The sequence below is a fragment of the Nyctereutes procyonoides genome, unplaced genomic scaffold (genome assembly GCF_905146905.1).
Source record: "Nyctereutes procyonoides isolate TBG_1078 unplaced genomic scaffold, NYPRO_anot_genome, whole genome shotgun sequence".
In the NCBI taxonomy this organism is placed as follows: Eukaryota; Metazoa; Chordata; class Mammalia; order Carnivora; family Canidae; genus Nyctereutes; species Nyctereutes procyonoides.
The window spans coordinates 6976442-6991005 of NW_026575049.1; the positions used below are offsets into that span (position 1 = coordinate 6976442).

Below are 14564 nucleotides of genomic sequence, written 5' to 3' on the forward strand. Positions count from 1 at the left end.
GTCTGTAACATGTGCTTGATTACGTCCTTCACCCATGCATAGCATCCTCTACGGGCATCGGTCATTTTATTTTATTTATTTTATTTTTTATTTTTTTGGCATCGTTCATTTTAAACAGAAAGTCCGTGATAAAGTAGTTACCCTTCTCCCCAACACCAGCAATATAAATGGGCTTTACAGCAATGTCAGGTTTGTATTTGTGACAGATGCACGCCATTTACCGGCATATGTTTGAGGAGTGTGATTGTATTAAAAGGTAAGTTTTTAGAAAGAATAAAATCATGACTCTCTCAAATCTACAATGAACATGTGTCAAGAAAAGAGAAAGATGCTGCAGCCAATTCAAAGCAGAAATCCAAGAGCCATCAATTCATATGCAGTAAGGTGTGTTGAAATGAATTTGCAGAAACTGGTGTATCCATAGGGCAATAGTCGTATTCCCCTAAAATTCAACCAATTTTAATTCCTGTGGGTACGAATTATCTGTGTCAAAGATGAAGGGACCTGCCTTCCCACAGGACCAGATAATCCTCGGAGCCTCCGGCATTTCATGGAAAGGCTTTCCAGCCACTTTTTGCCATTCCGAAGTCTTACTTTTCACTTGCAGTAGCAGTTGTTCATTTTTTAAGTTCTTCCTTTGACTTTATAAGAATTTCTCTTTCCATTTCGCAGTGACAGCCCGTACAGTGAGCACGGTACATTGGAGGAAGTGGATCAGGACGCTGGTACAGAGCCCCACACCAGCGAAGATGGTATGCCCTTGTGCCCATATCATTATAAAACTAACCTTAATATCCATTTTTTAGAATTATTTATATTAAGGATACAGTAGGATACAAAAGAATATTTAGAAAATATGGGTAAAGTATGAAGAATACTATTACAATGAATACCACAAACCACTACCACGTTGAAGAAAAAGAACATCGCTACCTTTGCCTTCCCTGTTACCATTGCCTTCCCTGCTCCCTGAGGGGTAACGGCGATATGTTTGTGTTTTTTAAATGGTTTATTGTTTCATTTTTTATTTTCTTGAACTTTCTGTAAATGGAATCATACTGTATATACTTCTCATGATTTTTTTCTACTCAATATTATGTTCCCGAGATTCACCCACATTTTTGCACGCAATTATAATCACTTACTTTACCACTGTATAATATTCCATTGTATTTATTTTATTTTTTCCTGGGTGTACTTATTTTATTATTGATGAATATGTGAGGTATTTTCTATTTTTTTGCCATTAAAAACAGAGTTGTAATGAATATTTTCAACATGTATGCTTCTGCAGTCCTGCGAGTGTACAGGAGTTTCTCTAGGATATACGCACCAAGGAGTAAGCCTGTTTTCAACTTCACTAGATAGAGCCAGACTATTTTTGAAAATAGTTGTGATGATACCCAGCCCCACCAGCAGTGTATCAGCCATCCAGTCGGACGTATTCATCGACACTTAATTTTATAAGATACTGTCGTCTTTGCTAATATTACCATGCATCCTGGTATCTTGTGATTTCAATTTGCATTCCTCTGGTTACTGATGATGTTATTTTACAATATAGAGTATTAATAGAAAATTTGGTGTGTAGTAAGGACAACAGATCAGGAGATGATTGCCAGTAAAAAAATACTTTGTAACAAACAGTACCCAAGAGAAAAGGGTACATCACGCGAGAGGTAGCCAAACAGAAAGCACCAAGGTGGGTCAGGAGGCAGAGGTGGAAGGAGCAATGGGGCAGGAGTCTTTGCTGTGGTTTCTGCTGGAAGGAACAGGCAAGGCAGGGTAAGCAGGTTTCAGGTTGGCTAGTTTGAATAATTTCAGCAGGCTCTGGGACAGAGGGGCTGCCTCTGGTTGTCTGCTACCTGGCTCAGGTGATTAGAGCAGGTGGCTAGTAACCCAGAGGAGATGGTTGCAGTGTAGGCTCTAAATTGGTTGGTTTGTATTTGAAACACACAAACAGAGTTGTTTACATTCTCAGTAGGATTTGGTGAACCTTGGGAGGGCCAGTCCCTCTGGCAGCAGCAAGGCCCCAGATGTCAGAATACAGAAAATAAAAAATATGGTTCCAAAATAATATATATATATAGTTCATATGGATACACTAACTTTTATGTGCTTCGATTTCTTCTTTGTGTGTGTGTGTGTGTGTGTGTGTGTGTGAAATTTCTGTTAGGGCCCATTCATCCACTATTCATTTCTCTGCGCTTTTTTTGCTTGGTTTAGTTTGATTTGGCTATTTGGCTTTTTTTTTTTTTTTTTGTATTTATAAGAGTTCTTGGTGGGTCTAGAGCAGGTCTTTTATTGTGTGTGTGTTTTGCAAATATCTTGTGCCCTGTAATTTGTCTTTCATGTGTTTAATATGTCTTTTGCTGAACAAGGAGCGTTTAAAGGAGTTGAAGTTACTCAATCTTTTCCCTCATGGTTGTTTCACTTTGTGTCTCCTTTAAGAAATCCTTCTGTGCTGAATGAAGATATGAAGATAATTCCCCCATATTCTATTTTAAATGCGTTCGGGTTTTCTGTTTCACACGTAGGTCTTTATTGTACCAGGAAATTCTTTGGAGGTGTGGCATGAGGTTGGGAATCCATTCCTTTTTCTCCATATGGATGCACAGTTGTCCCGGCATTAACTGTCCTTTCTCCAAAGCTCTGCATAAACGACTCGTCCTCTTTGCACAAGTCTCTTTTTGGGCTCTCTGCTTTTCCACTGGTCTACTTGTCTATCCCTCCTGTCTTAATTTTGATACCTTTTAATAAATCTTAATATTTGGTAGATCAAGATCTCTGACTTTGCTCTCCTTAAGAAGTCTTGATCTTTTGCAACTTCACATGAATTTTAGACTGTTTTTCAAGTTCTTAAAACAAAAAAACTAAACACCTGTTGGGGTTGTGATTGCAGTTGCACTAATTGACATATATTAACATGGAGAGAATTGATGTTTTTATGATATTTAGTCCTCCAGTCCACAGACATATTTTAGAAATTTAATGTCTCTCAATAAACTTTTATACTTTTCTCTCTAGAGATCTTTTTTCTTTTTCTAACAAGTTTAATCTTTTTTTTAACAAGTTTAATCTTTAACATTACTTTTCATCACTTTTTTTTTCTTTTTGACAGTTTTTGTTTGAAGTCATATGTAAGATTACTTTATTCCTGCATCTTCTCAGTTGTTGCTTCCTTCTGTTTGCTCCTTTCCTTTCCTACTTGGCAAGATTTGACTTTACGTTCAAGGATCTTTTTGCAGCCTTTGTCCAATTTTTGTCTTGTAACAACCATTTTGCCAGGGTCAATGCCCACGTGGAGAGTTGTGCCATTTCCCTCTCTTGCTTGTACTCATTCAAAGAAGATGATATTTTTCTTCTTGTAACCTGGACTACTTTGCCAGTTTGCTGACCTTTGTAGTATCCTCATACAACTTGTACGTCATCATCCTTTTGGATGTGCATGGATCAAACGTTGCGCTTCAGTCTCAGCTCTTTGGAAACGGGATGACATAATCTTCCTGTGAATCTGAGAGGGTGCATTGAAATGCCTTTTATGGTTCTTGCCCCAGTCAGAACTCACAAAAGGATTAAACTTCATTTTAGCCAGTGGCACTTCAGTGATAGCCGTTTGACACTTTTTTTTTTTTTTAAGATTCATTTATTTGAGAGAGTGAGCAACCTGGGGGTGGGTAGAGGGAGTCTTAAGCAGACTCCGCACTAAGCACAGAATGCCACGCGGGTCTTGATCTCACGACCCTGAGATCACACTTGAGCCGAAAGCAAGAGTTGGACTCCCAACCAACTGTGCCAGGCGCCCCAACACTTTTTTAATATATGAACATATAAAGCTGCCAATTTTTCTTAATACCTCTTTAGCTGTATACTTGATCCTTTTATTCTCTCTTTAGCTATGACTAATCTGTTTTAAACCCATCCAGTGAGTTTTATATTTATAATTTTTTTCGACAATTTCAGCTGCTTAATCATTTTTTACAGTCTTTTGCTTTTTTTTTTTTAAGATTTTATTTATTCATGTCAGACACAGAGAGAGAGAGAGAGAGAGAGAGAGAGAGCAGAGAGAGGCAGAGACAGAGGCAGAGCCTGATGCAGGACTCGATCCCGGGTCTCCAGGATCACACCCTGGGCCGAAGGCAGGCGCTAAACCGCTGAGCCATCCGGGCTGCCCCAGTCTTTTGCTTTTAACTCAGACTGATCCTTTCCATTTTTTCGAAGTGTGATTCTGATCATTCTAATATCTACAGTCTTCCTGGATTTTTTTTTTTTTTTTGGAGGGTGGGTTCTTGATCATTGAGTCTTATCTTCCAGCGTGTTTTATAAACTATTTATATATTCCTTAGAACTGTGTGGAATTCCTGTAGACTCAGTTGAAGGCAAGTTCCTCCAGAAAGGCTTTTCATCTACTTCTGCCTGGGGCACAACCAACCAACTTGGGACCATACTGAATTTTTAGCTTGCGGTCTTCCAGGCCACCCAGGCAGTGTGATTTTAAACTGCAAAACCTACCTGAGGACTGGAATGTGGTTGGGATTCTTGGAGATGATTTGTTCCAAGGTTTGAGATAGGTTCTATTTTTAAATCCAGAAGGGAGCAGGGGTGATGTATGGAGAAGTATAGAGGGCTAGGAGGGAGGAAGATTTCTAGAACTAGAAGCTCACTGTGACACTGAGAGTGTGATCCTTTATGGGGGGCTTACATTCTCTACACTGAGCAGACCCTTAGTTTTTTTTGTCCAGAATAAAAGCTTAAGTTAACCAGGCAGGGAAAATGCCCTCAAGGGAAAACTCTGACTCACATTTTCTAGTATTCTCTTTACCTCACTGGGTTCCCACTTTCATTGAGTTTTTTGTCTTTAATATTCCTTACTGTCATGGTAGCTTATTAATGTAATTACAAAGATATTTTTAAATCCAGGATATTTTATTGATTTCAGTGAGGCGGTAATCAGAATGTCTAATGCCCACCCTCGGCTCTAAAAAAAAAAAAAAATTAATTGTTTCACTTCAGCATGCATTGCATTTTAACTTCCTTATTTGATTATATATTGAAAAGTTACATCTGACCCCCCCAAAAAAGTTTCTTTATGTTTTCAAAAGTAAGATGAATTGATATTTTCAGAACTTCATTTAGAAGAAACTCTTTACAGTGAGAGCTTCTACTTCTGTGATGTTGCTTTTGAAAGTCTTTGGGCCCTACCCTTGCCACGATCCCTTTTGTCTCGAGTCGTTTCTCCATATGATTTATTCCTTTCTCACTGATGTCATGTCTGTTTCCTTGCTTTCCCAAGTGGTCGGGAAAGCTAAGACAAAGCCCCAGCCATCTCTCTCCCAAACATCAGTCTGCCATCTGTTTGTTGTTCTTACCTCTTGACTACAAAAGAGAAGTTTCACTGAAGGGCTCTGTGTGTTCTCGATAACATTTTAACCATGTTCACCTGATTTTGCTGGAAAGAAAAGCATTGCCTACAAAGGACAGATACCCTTGCGCACAGCCAACCTCTAAAATTCTGTAGCTAAATTAACAAGATTATTGATTATCCTTGTGATATCCAGGTATTGTATTTTCCTTTCTCTGACATACTATCACTAGACAAGGGTAGCTTTTGTTTCTGAAAGAGAGGCTCATAGAACAAAACCATCATCTGCAAGGGCAGTGGGTAACAGATCTAGGAGGGGAAGTGTCAGGAACGGCAAGGTCCCAAAGAGAAAATGCGATAGACTAGCATTTTATATGAGATGACAAGACATGGAAATGCAAGACTTGCTAGCACTGGACAGTCAGAAAATCAGCTGTATTGAATTCTTTTTCCCCTTTGCACAGAGTTATAATAGCCATGCAGGAAAATGAAATTATCATGTTCATTCTTACTGTTATTGATGGCAGCGACATTCTACAGAGACTCTGCATGACCTTAAAAGACCATATAACTATAGGAAAGGATATGGTGCGTCACAGTGCCCAAAGATTGACTTGCTCTGCAATAGGAGACTAAGATGTGTATAAGTAGCTTATTGATTGATACTTGACTGCGAAATGACTCCCATAGGAATAGAAAGAGTCAAAATAATGAAATTGCTCAGACTTACTAGTTGATATAGAATTACCAATAAAAATGTACTCTTATTCTTCGGGTCATTCTTTCGTAATCTCCCCACATTTGAATTAAATAAGCAGAGTCTGATATTCCTGTTGCTAGTTGTTTCAACAGATAAACAGAGATAACAAGCATAGAGTGCATGATTATGAAATTATGATAAAATACATGTGTATCTGTTAAATAGTCTTAAATAGCCCTTGGCCAGCATTGACAATGTATGACTGAATGTCTAATTATTAATGTCTAAAGAATAGTAATGGTTCTTTCTTCATTTCCCTTTGACGAGTACATAGACTACCCATTATGTTATGAGCTGGTATCTTTCCATTTTTTTTTTCAGTAAAATGAAATTCAAATTACATGGGCATGTTCACATAGGAATTTGCAAATTACATGTCTTTTTAACAAATGGGCATGTCTTCTTTCCTTCCGATGGATATGTTTATTCATGTCCCCTGTACCAGGAACATGTTTATTTCTTTCCCCAAGGAGAACTAGGGTTATAAAAAATTGGCATCTGTCATCTCTGATCAACCAGGACTTTATTTTTATCTGCAATTTTAAAACAAGCTATAAAGTCAGCTCTTTGAATATAAAGTTATAGTCCCTCCTCTATGAAGCATATTTATACATATTTAATAAAGCTGCTATTCATATTGTTTTAATAAAAAATATTATTTTAGGGGCACCTGGATGGCACAGTCAGTTAAGTGCCAACTCTTGGTTTCAGCTCAGGTCATGATGTCAGGGTCATGGAATCAAGCCCCGCATGGGCTCCACCCTCAGTGCAGTGTCTGCTTGAGATTCTCTTCCCCCTCCCCCACATGGTCTTTCTCTCTGTCAAATAAATCTTTTAAAATTAAATATACAATTTTAGGGGGAATACTAGAGTGCTAACATATGATCTGAAAGCTATAGTCAATTGTTAAAGGACTTAAACTATTGTTTTAAAATTTATTTTTACACCTACTTTGCTAAGAAGTATACTACATGTAGATTATAGTATTGTGATTTTGTCATATGAAATAATTATTCCCCTTAAACATTATCCACAGGACACCCGGGTGGCTCAGTGATTGAGCACCTGCCTTCGGCCCAGGGCATGATCCCAGAGTCCCGGGATCGAGTCCCATGTTGGGCTCCCTGCATGGAGGCTGCTTCTCCCTCTGCCTGTTTCTCTGCCTCTCTCTCTCTCTCTCTCTCTCTCTCTCTAATAAATAAGTAAATAAATCTTTTAAAAAAATCATTATCCACTAGCAAAAAGATAGGGCAGCTTTTTTGTCTTTATTTTAAATGTATAGCTGAAATTCACCCAGGCCCTTCATATAAGGTAATCCCTAAGCTTTATCAAGTGAGAAAGAAAACTTAGCTGGTTATCCAGTGGTTTCTTATGCCATTATTCCATATAAGATGTTAAACATATCTCAGGAATCTTTGGGGGAAAATAAACTATTTTAAATGTGGTGCTTCATTATCAGGCAAAATAGAAGACAATTTCATGAGAAAATATTTGGCAGACAGGTTTTAATCTCTTAGGTGTGTATATATGCTAGAGTATTCAGAAACTAATGCATGCTCAGTTTCTAGCAAATGAGGTATTGCTCATTGCATAGATACATTTCTCTGAACATTTAGCACTTGTATTGGCCCTTTTTATTTGTTACTGATTAGACGTTTACTCCTCCGTTGTAGATAGCAGGGGTGAAGATGGGGGGGACGGGGGGAGACGGAAGGAAAGATCCTAAGGCCCAAAACTGAAGGACTTTTTGCAATAAGCTGAATCACAAAAAGTATCCCTTGTAGTTGTTTTGTATAGTTTGTCCTCTTGTTTGCCCTCAACCTTTGTGATCAGAATTAGATCAGGGCTGAAATTCCAATTTTAGGCCCACAGTTTAATATCTTTTTTATTATTGTTATTTTTATTTTGCAATCATCTTGGGTTCCCATGCAGTTGTAAGAAATACTCCAGAGAGATCCCAGCGACCCTCCATGGTAAAATCTTATTTAACTGCATCACGGTCAGGAAATTGACATGGACACAACCCATCCGCCATATTCACATTTCACCAGTTTTACATGCACTCTTCTGTGTGTGCAGACACATACAGTTGTATCACCAGGGTCCCTCGTACTCCTCCTTTGTAGCCATGGCCATTTCTTCCCAACCTCTGGCAACTACTAATCTGTTCTCCATCTTGACTATTGTGTCATTTCAAGCATGCTATATAAATGGCATGATTTTATAGCCTTTTGAGATTGGTTTTTTTCACTCACCACATCCCCTTGAATATCTTTTGATCTCTGGATAATATAGCATTTGAATCTGGTCTTTTGAGTACAGGGCAGTCTAAGTTAGGCTTGTTTCATAGGTAACTAGAATTTACTACTGATACTGGAGAAAACAAAATTATCTTGACTGTTGGTGGTAGTTGGAAGATTTGATAGTGCCAGAAAAGTACATGAAGAAATTAAATGTACTCAAACAGTATTTAATATACTGGGTTTTGTAACCTTGATTTTTCTTTAAGCAGATAAAGCATAAACTTCCTAGTGTTCAGGGATAGTGATTTTTTTCCATGTTATCCATGGTTATTAATATGTTACAAGGGAACATCAATCATTGTCAAAATAATATTGGAGTTATTATGAAGGATATTACAACCTAAGGAAAGATCTCATATATCATGTTGCAAAGTTTAAATATTTTTTATTAGACTGTCATTCTATCTCTGGTAAGAGGCTGTGGAAATTAAGATCCAGTGTTCCATTTTTCTTGGCCTGAAAAACTGATGACAGCAAGAGAATGTTTTTCTGTATCTCTTTTAACAAAGCCTGATCTTGTCCTGCATTGATGATTTGCTTACTACCTTGTTCGCTCTGGATATAGAAATGGCCTTGTCTATTGTCTATTTCTGAGGCCTCCTAGAGAACTTTGTCATAGTGTTTCGTGCTTACGTCACAACTCTCTCCCTCACCGTCTTCTGGTGTGTTCTTTGTAGAATGTGAGCCGATAGAAGCGATAGCCAAGTTTGACTACGTCGGGCGATCTGCCAGAGAACTGTCCTTCAAGAAGGGTGCCTCCCTGCTGCTCTATCACCGCGCGTCTGAGGACTGGTGGGAAGGCAGGCACAATGGCATCGATGGGCTCGTGCCACACCAGTACATAGTGGTGCAGGATATGTGAGTAGTGCCCGCTCCCATCGCCAGAGAGCTCCCACCAGAAGACTCCAGCCACTAGGCTTAAATGGACCTTGGTCTTTCCAGAAGAGTGGAAGGGATTGCAGGGCCAAAACCGCTGGGCTGGGCTGGGCCAGGCCCAGTCCTTCACCTTGCTATTGGGTCTTTGCTAATAGGGTACTTCGAGGCCAGCAGGCTTTCATTTCCCGAACTCCACCAGGAGATGTAGAGCAAGAGCTAGTGAGAAATGCCCTTTGAAGCTGCTGACAGTGAGGCCAGCAGTGGGCCAGTCACTGAGGACAAGTCTTAGAAAAGTAACCCATGTGGAGATTAGCTCTAAGAGCTATAGTAGTGCTGCTAGTCCTAAAACCAGTGATGCTCATCTCTTGCTGTCTGACTACCATTTCAATTCCAGATTCCCCAGAGGAAGGATACTGACTTAATATCTAAAGAGAATCATCTTCAGGATTCTTTTTTTTTTTTTAATATTGCTGTAATTTAAAAATATCTGGGGCACCTGGGTGGCTCTGTGGTTGAGCATCTACCTTTGGCTCAGGTGGTGATCCCGGGATCGAGTCCCACATCAGGCTCCCCACAGGAAGCCTGCTTCTCCCTCTGCCTGTGTCTCTGCCTGTCTCTCTCTGTCTCTCATGAATAAATAAATAAAATCTGTTTTAAACAAATAAAAAAAAATTTAAAGAGATGAGAAGATGGTCATAATATATATTAAATGAAAGAAAATAATATGCACAGCATAATCCCTATGTTATGAATATAATATTTCACAGTGCAGCACGAATTTCAGAGCAATTTTTCAAGGAAAAGAGAAATATACTATATAAACTGTATACAGCAATGAAATGATTCAGCCAAAATTTTAGAAAAAGAAAAAAGAATGTTAAAATGTATATCTCAGAATCCAAGAAATATTATGTGTGTTTATACAAACATACAGTCACATATATCTCAACTACATAAACATATAGGTAGCTATAGTATAAATACCATACCCATACATGCAGACATCCTACACATTTACCCAGGCATAGATAAAAAGTTGTGAGGGATATTTTCTAAAATTCCAGCAGCGGTTGTGTCTGGTTGTTATGTCATATTGAGTGATTGTGAATTTGCCCTTTTTAGTATATCTGAATCTTCCACTTGACCTGCAATGAAATTGTATTACTTTTCTTACGGAAAAAGTCATTGATAAGGGAAAGACTTCTATTTGTAAATGCCATCACTTATTTTGTTCCCATTCATCTAGCAAAAGACCCTCACTCTTGATCCCCTGTGTTTCAGGGATGATACATTTTCAGATACTCTGAGCCAAAAAGCTGACAGTGAGGCCAGCAGTGGGCCAGTCACTGAGGACAAGTCTTCATCCAAGGACATGAATTCCCCAACAGACCGTCACTCTGACGGCTATTTAGCCAGGTAGGTGGAGTCTGATAATCAGATCCCTGAACCCCCACTTTTCCCAGGGCTTTTAGGAGCCACAGAACCCGCAGCTTTGTCGTATTACCCAGGATGATAAAATCCCGTTTTCTCTCTCTTTTTGTGTATGTCTAGACAAAGAAAAAGAGGAGAGCCGCCCCCTCCAGTAAGGCGTCCTGGCAGGACCAGTGATGGCCATTGCCCCTTGCACCCCCCGCATGCTCTTTCCAACTCCTCAGTTGACCTGGGGTCCCCAAGCCTGAGCAGTCACCCCCGGGGCCTGCTGCAGAACCGTGGCCTCAACAATGATAGTCCTGAGAGGAGGCGCCGGCCAGGCCATGGTAGCCTGACCAATATCAGCCGGCATGACTCCCTCAAGAAGATCGACAGTCCTCCTATTAGAAGGTCCACATCGTCAGGCCAATACACAGGCTTCAATGACCATAAGCCATTGGACCCAGAGACAATCGCTCAGGTAGGATGCATGTCATGGGATGGCACGTGCTACGTACCTGGGGTGTGATGAAGGAGGTATGCAGACTTACTGTTCGTAGTCATGGTTTTTGTAGAGAAGCAACTAAAGAAAACAGAAAAGAAATTACCTCATTCTTTAAGGCCTGACTAAGGATCTCTTTAGATGAACCATTTGTGGGCCACCTGGGTGGCTCAATGGTTGAGCATCTGCCTTCAGCTCAGGGTGTGATCCCGGGGTCCTGGGATCGAGTCTGGCATCAGGCTCCCTGCAGGGAGCCTGCTTCTCCTTCTGCCTGTGTCTCTGCCTCTGTGTGTGTGTGTGTGTCTCTCATGAATAAATTTAAAAAAAAAAAAAAGGAAAGAAAAAGAAGAACCATTTGTTACTGGAAGGACCCAAGTGATAAGGTTTGTGTTGATTTAAACAGAGACATGCCAGAAATGTAGGACCCAGGGCATTCAAACACATCACTGCTAAATAGCCAGGAAAAATCTGAAAAAGAATAATAATGAGGGAGGACTGGCCCTATCAGGTCCTGAAAGCATGCTAAAGATAATAAACTAGACAAATTAATACAAAGAATAGGGAGCCCAAAGCAGATAAATGTTAGTGTATGTGAAACATGACCCTTTCAGCTTAGGAGAAATGCTGGATTAGTTCGTGAATAGTAGGAGACATAGATCATGGCTAGCCCTTGGAAGTACGGCAGGTCTGAGTCCGATGTCGCTCTTTACTTCCCAACACATAGTGCAGAGGACTTTATAGTTTTTCCTAATGATTAAAATTGACAAAATAAAGGTAAAACAAGATTGATTAATGGATTTTTCCATCACTCTGCCAGTTTTCCCCTAGTGTTTTTCCCCCTAGCATAGGCCATCAGAAAATAAGGGTATCACCAATGACAAAAGAGGTGACTGGATTCGGGGTTTGCCATTTTAGTCTAAAGCATCTTCCAGCACCTGAAGCTTAAAAACGAACTAAGTCAATCAAAAACGAGAATGAGAAATAAATGGAACAAACATGAGGAACTACTAAGGATGGATTATGTTTAATAAAGAGTGCCCAAGGAGACCTGCACTGATGTGACAAATTTCCAAGCTATTACCAGTGTCCTAACTAAAGAAAATTTTGGATGTAAATTAGATTGTGAGGGGCTCCATGTGTTTTTTAAAAAATTAAACCAATTTTAAATGTACAGCAGTTTCTCAGCAAAAATCACGAAGACTTGACCTTATGGTTTTCACTATTTGATGTACTATACAGGGTCCTTGGAGACCTATATAGAACCAGTGATATTTGATTACAGCTGAATTTAACAATTTGAGAAATCTGTAACATCACTGCTTATAATGAGCAGGTGAAACAGGATTTAGGTTAGAAAGATAGGGAATTAGGAGCTTGGGAGTAGGAAGGAAGGCATAACAAGGTCTGTTTAACCCTTTTGCTTCTAGAACCAGGAAATCCTTTTTTTTTTTTTTTTTTTTTTTTTGAAGTAGGCTCCATGCTGGGCTTGAATTCACGACCCTGAGATCAAGACCTGAGCTGAGATCAAGAGTCAGATGCTCAACCAGCTGAACCACCCAGGCGCCCCAGGAAATCTTTTAATTGTATATCATAAAAACAAAAACTCAACAGATAAACCAGGCTCTGCTCAATGTCTCTGGGGCAAATACTTGTTAAAATTTAAAAAAAAAAAAAAATCCGTATGTTTAGCATCAAATAGAAATCACATGCGAAAATAATCACTTGAAAAGTGATGTCATCCTCACAAAACAGCTTCCAGCTGCGTCCTTTATTTATCTTTCCATCTCTCATCTTCAGATTTTCCCATGAGGACAAGTAAGCCTGCCATCATGGTGTTCATACAAAAAACACGCACATTCTCTTATTAAACAAATCAGTGGAGTCCCTGATGGGTTGTTTAAAAAAAAAATGGACAGTATCCATATGTGACCATTGTATCTTGGTTTACTTATTTAGCAAACCTTTATTGAGTGCTTCCTGGCACCAGGTCCTATGCCAGGCTTCATAGAAGCAAAGTTAAATCAATAGCCAGCTGCTTTCTGAAGGTGCTTATAATCTTGTGAGGGAGGCAGATATGGAAATCGGGTACATTATGCAGTGCCATGAGGCTTATGCTCCAGGTGAGCGAAAGAAGCCCTGGGAGTGTAGACAAGAGGCAAGTCAGTCAGACCAGGGCAGTGGTTCTTCACTCCGCCTGTCTCACACAATACTCCACTTTTGGTGTTTGTGCGTATGGTAAAAACACAGAAGGTAAAATTTACCATCTTAACCGTTTTTCATTGTACGGTTCAGTAAAGTATATTCACACTTTGTCAAACAGTTTTTCAAATTGCAAAACTGAAACCAGCACTTTTTCAAATTGCAAAACTAAAACCCTATGCCCTCTGAAGAACAACTCCTCTTTCTCCCGTCCCCTAGCCCGAGCCCCTGGCCACCCCCATTCTACTCTCTGTTCTGTGAGTGTGACTTCCTCACATAAACGGAATCATATGGTATTTGTCTTTCCATGTCTTTCCATATCTGGCCCCTTATTTCATTTAGTGTCCTCAAGGTTTATCCATATTGTAGCACGTGGCAAGATTTCCTTCCTCTTCAAGGCTGAATAATAACCCATTGGTGTATATACCACATTTTGCTTATCTATCCATCAATGGAGCACACACTACCTTTTTAAAATATATATTTTGTAATCCCCCTTCACTGTGTGAAATAAATTGGTAGATGATATACCTAATTTGAAAAGACATATAAAGCATATAAATATAAAAAATTGCAAAGAAATAAATATTAAAACAAATGTACTTTGGTTAATGCTTGAGTACACCAGAAGACAAACTAGTAAGACACTTTCACCTACATATATGATTATCATAAATACAACAATTAAAAATGCATATTGATATAAGACAGAGTTAGGGTCTGGACTCAGGTTATTATAAACAGGATTTTCACCTACGTAAGTGTCTGAAGGACATTTCAGAAGTTGAACAAGATGCGGGACAAGTCATTGCAGGTAAACTATCCAGGATACTGAAACATATCAAGTATGTGTGACCCCTGCTCACCAAATGCCAATAATGCCACCCCATTGTTGTGGTGTTTAAAAATACACATAGGGCGCCTGGGTGGCTCGGTTGGTTGAGTGACCCACTTGATTTCAGCTCAGGTCATGATCTCATGGGTGATGAGATCAAGCCCAGCATTGCTTGCGCTTTGTGGGGAATCTGCTTGAGAATCCTCTCCCTCTCCTCCTCCCCCAACTCAGGTTGGCACACTCGCGTCTCTCTCAAATAAATAAATACACTTTTTTTTCTTTTTTTTTTAAAGATTCATTTACTTATTTGTTTATGA

General features: G+C 39.4%; 1 protein-coding gene and 1 pseudogene across 2 annotated transcripts in view; one reads left to right on the top strand and one right to left on the bottom strand.

Annotated features, from left to right (window-relative positions):
• The window catches only part of SRGAP1 (SLIT-ROBO Rho GTPase activating protein 1), a 265045-nt gene that overhangs the window by 244366 nt on the left and 6115 nt on the right, over positions 1 to 14564 (top strand). For both annotated transcript variants that reach the window (XM_055328681.1, XM_055328682.1), the window contains exons 18-21: positions 673 to 752; positions 9103 to 9283; positions 10583 to 10717; positions 10853 to 11192. In XM_055328681.1, coding sequence (XP_055184656.1) covers positions 673 to 752; positions 9103 to 9283; positions 10583 to 10717; positions 10853 to 11192 — 736 coding nt within the window. The remainder of the gene's footprint in view (positions 1 to 672; positions 753 to 9102; positions 9284 to 10582; positions 10718 to 10852; positions 11193 to 14564) is intronic.
• On the bottom strand, positions 3152 to 3586 carry LOC129511734 (60S ribosomal protein L26-like; annotated as a pseudogene).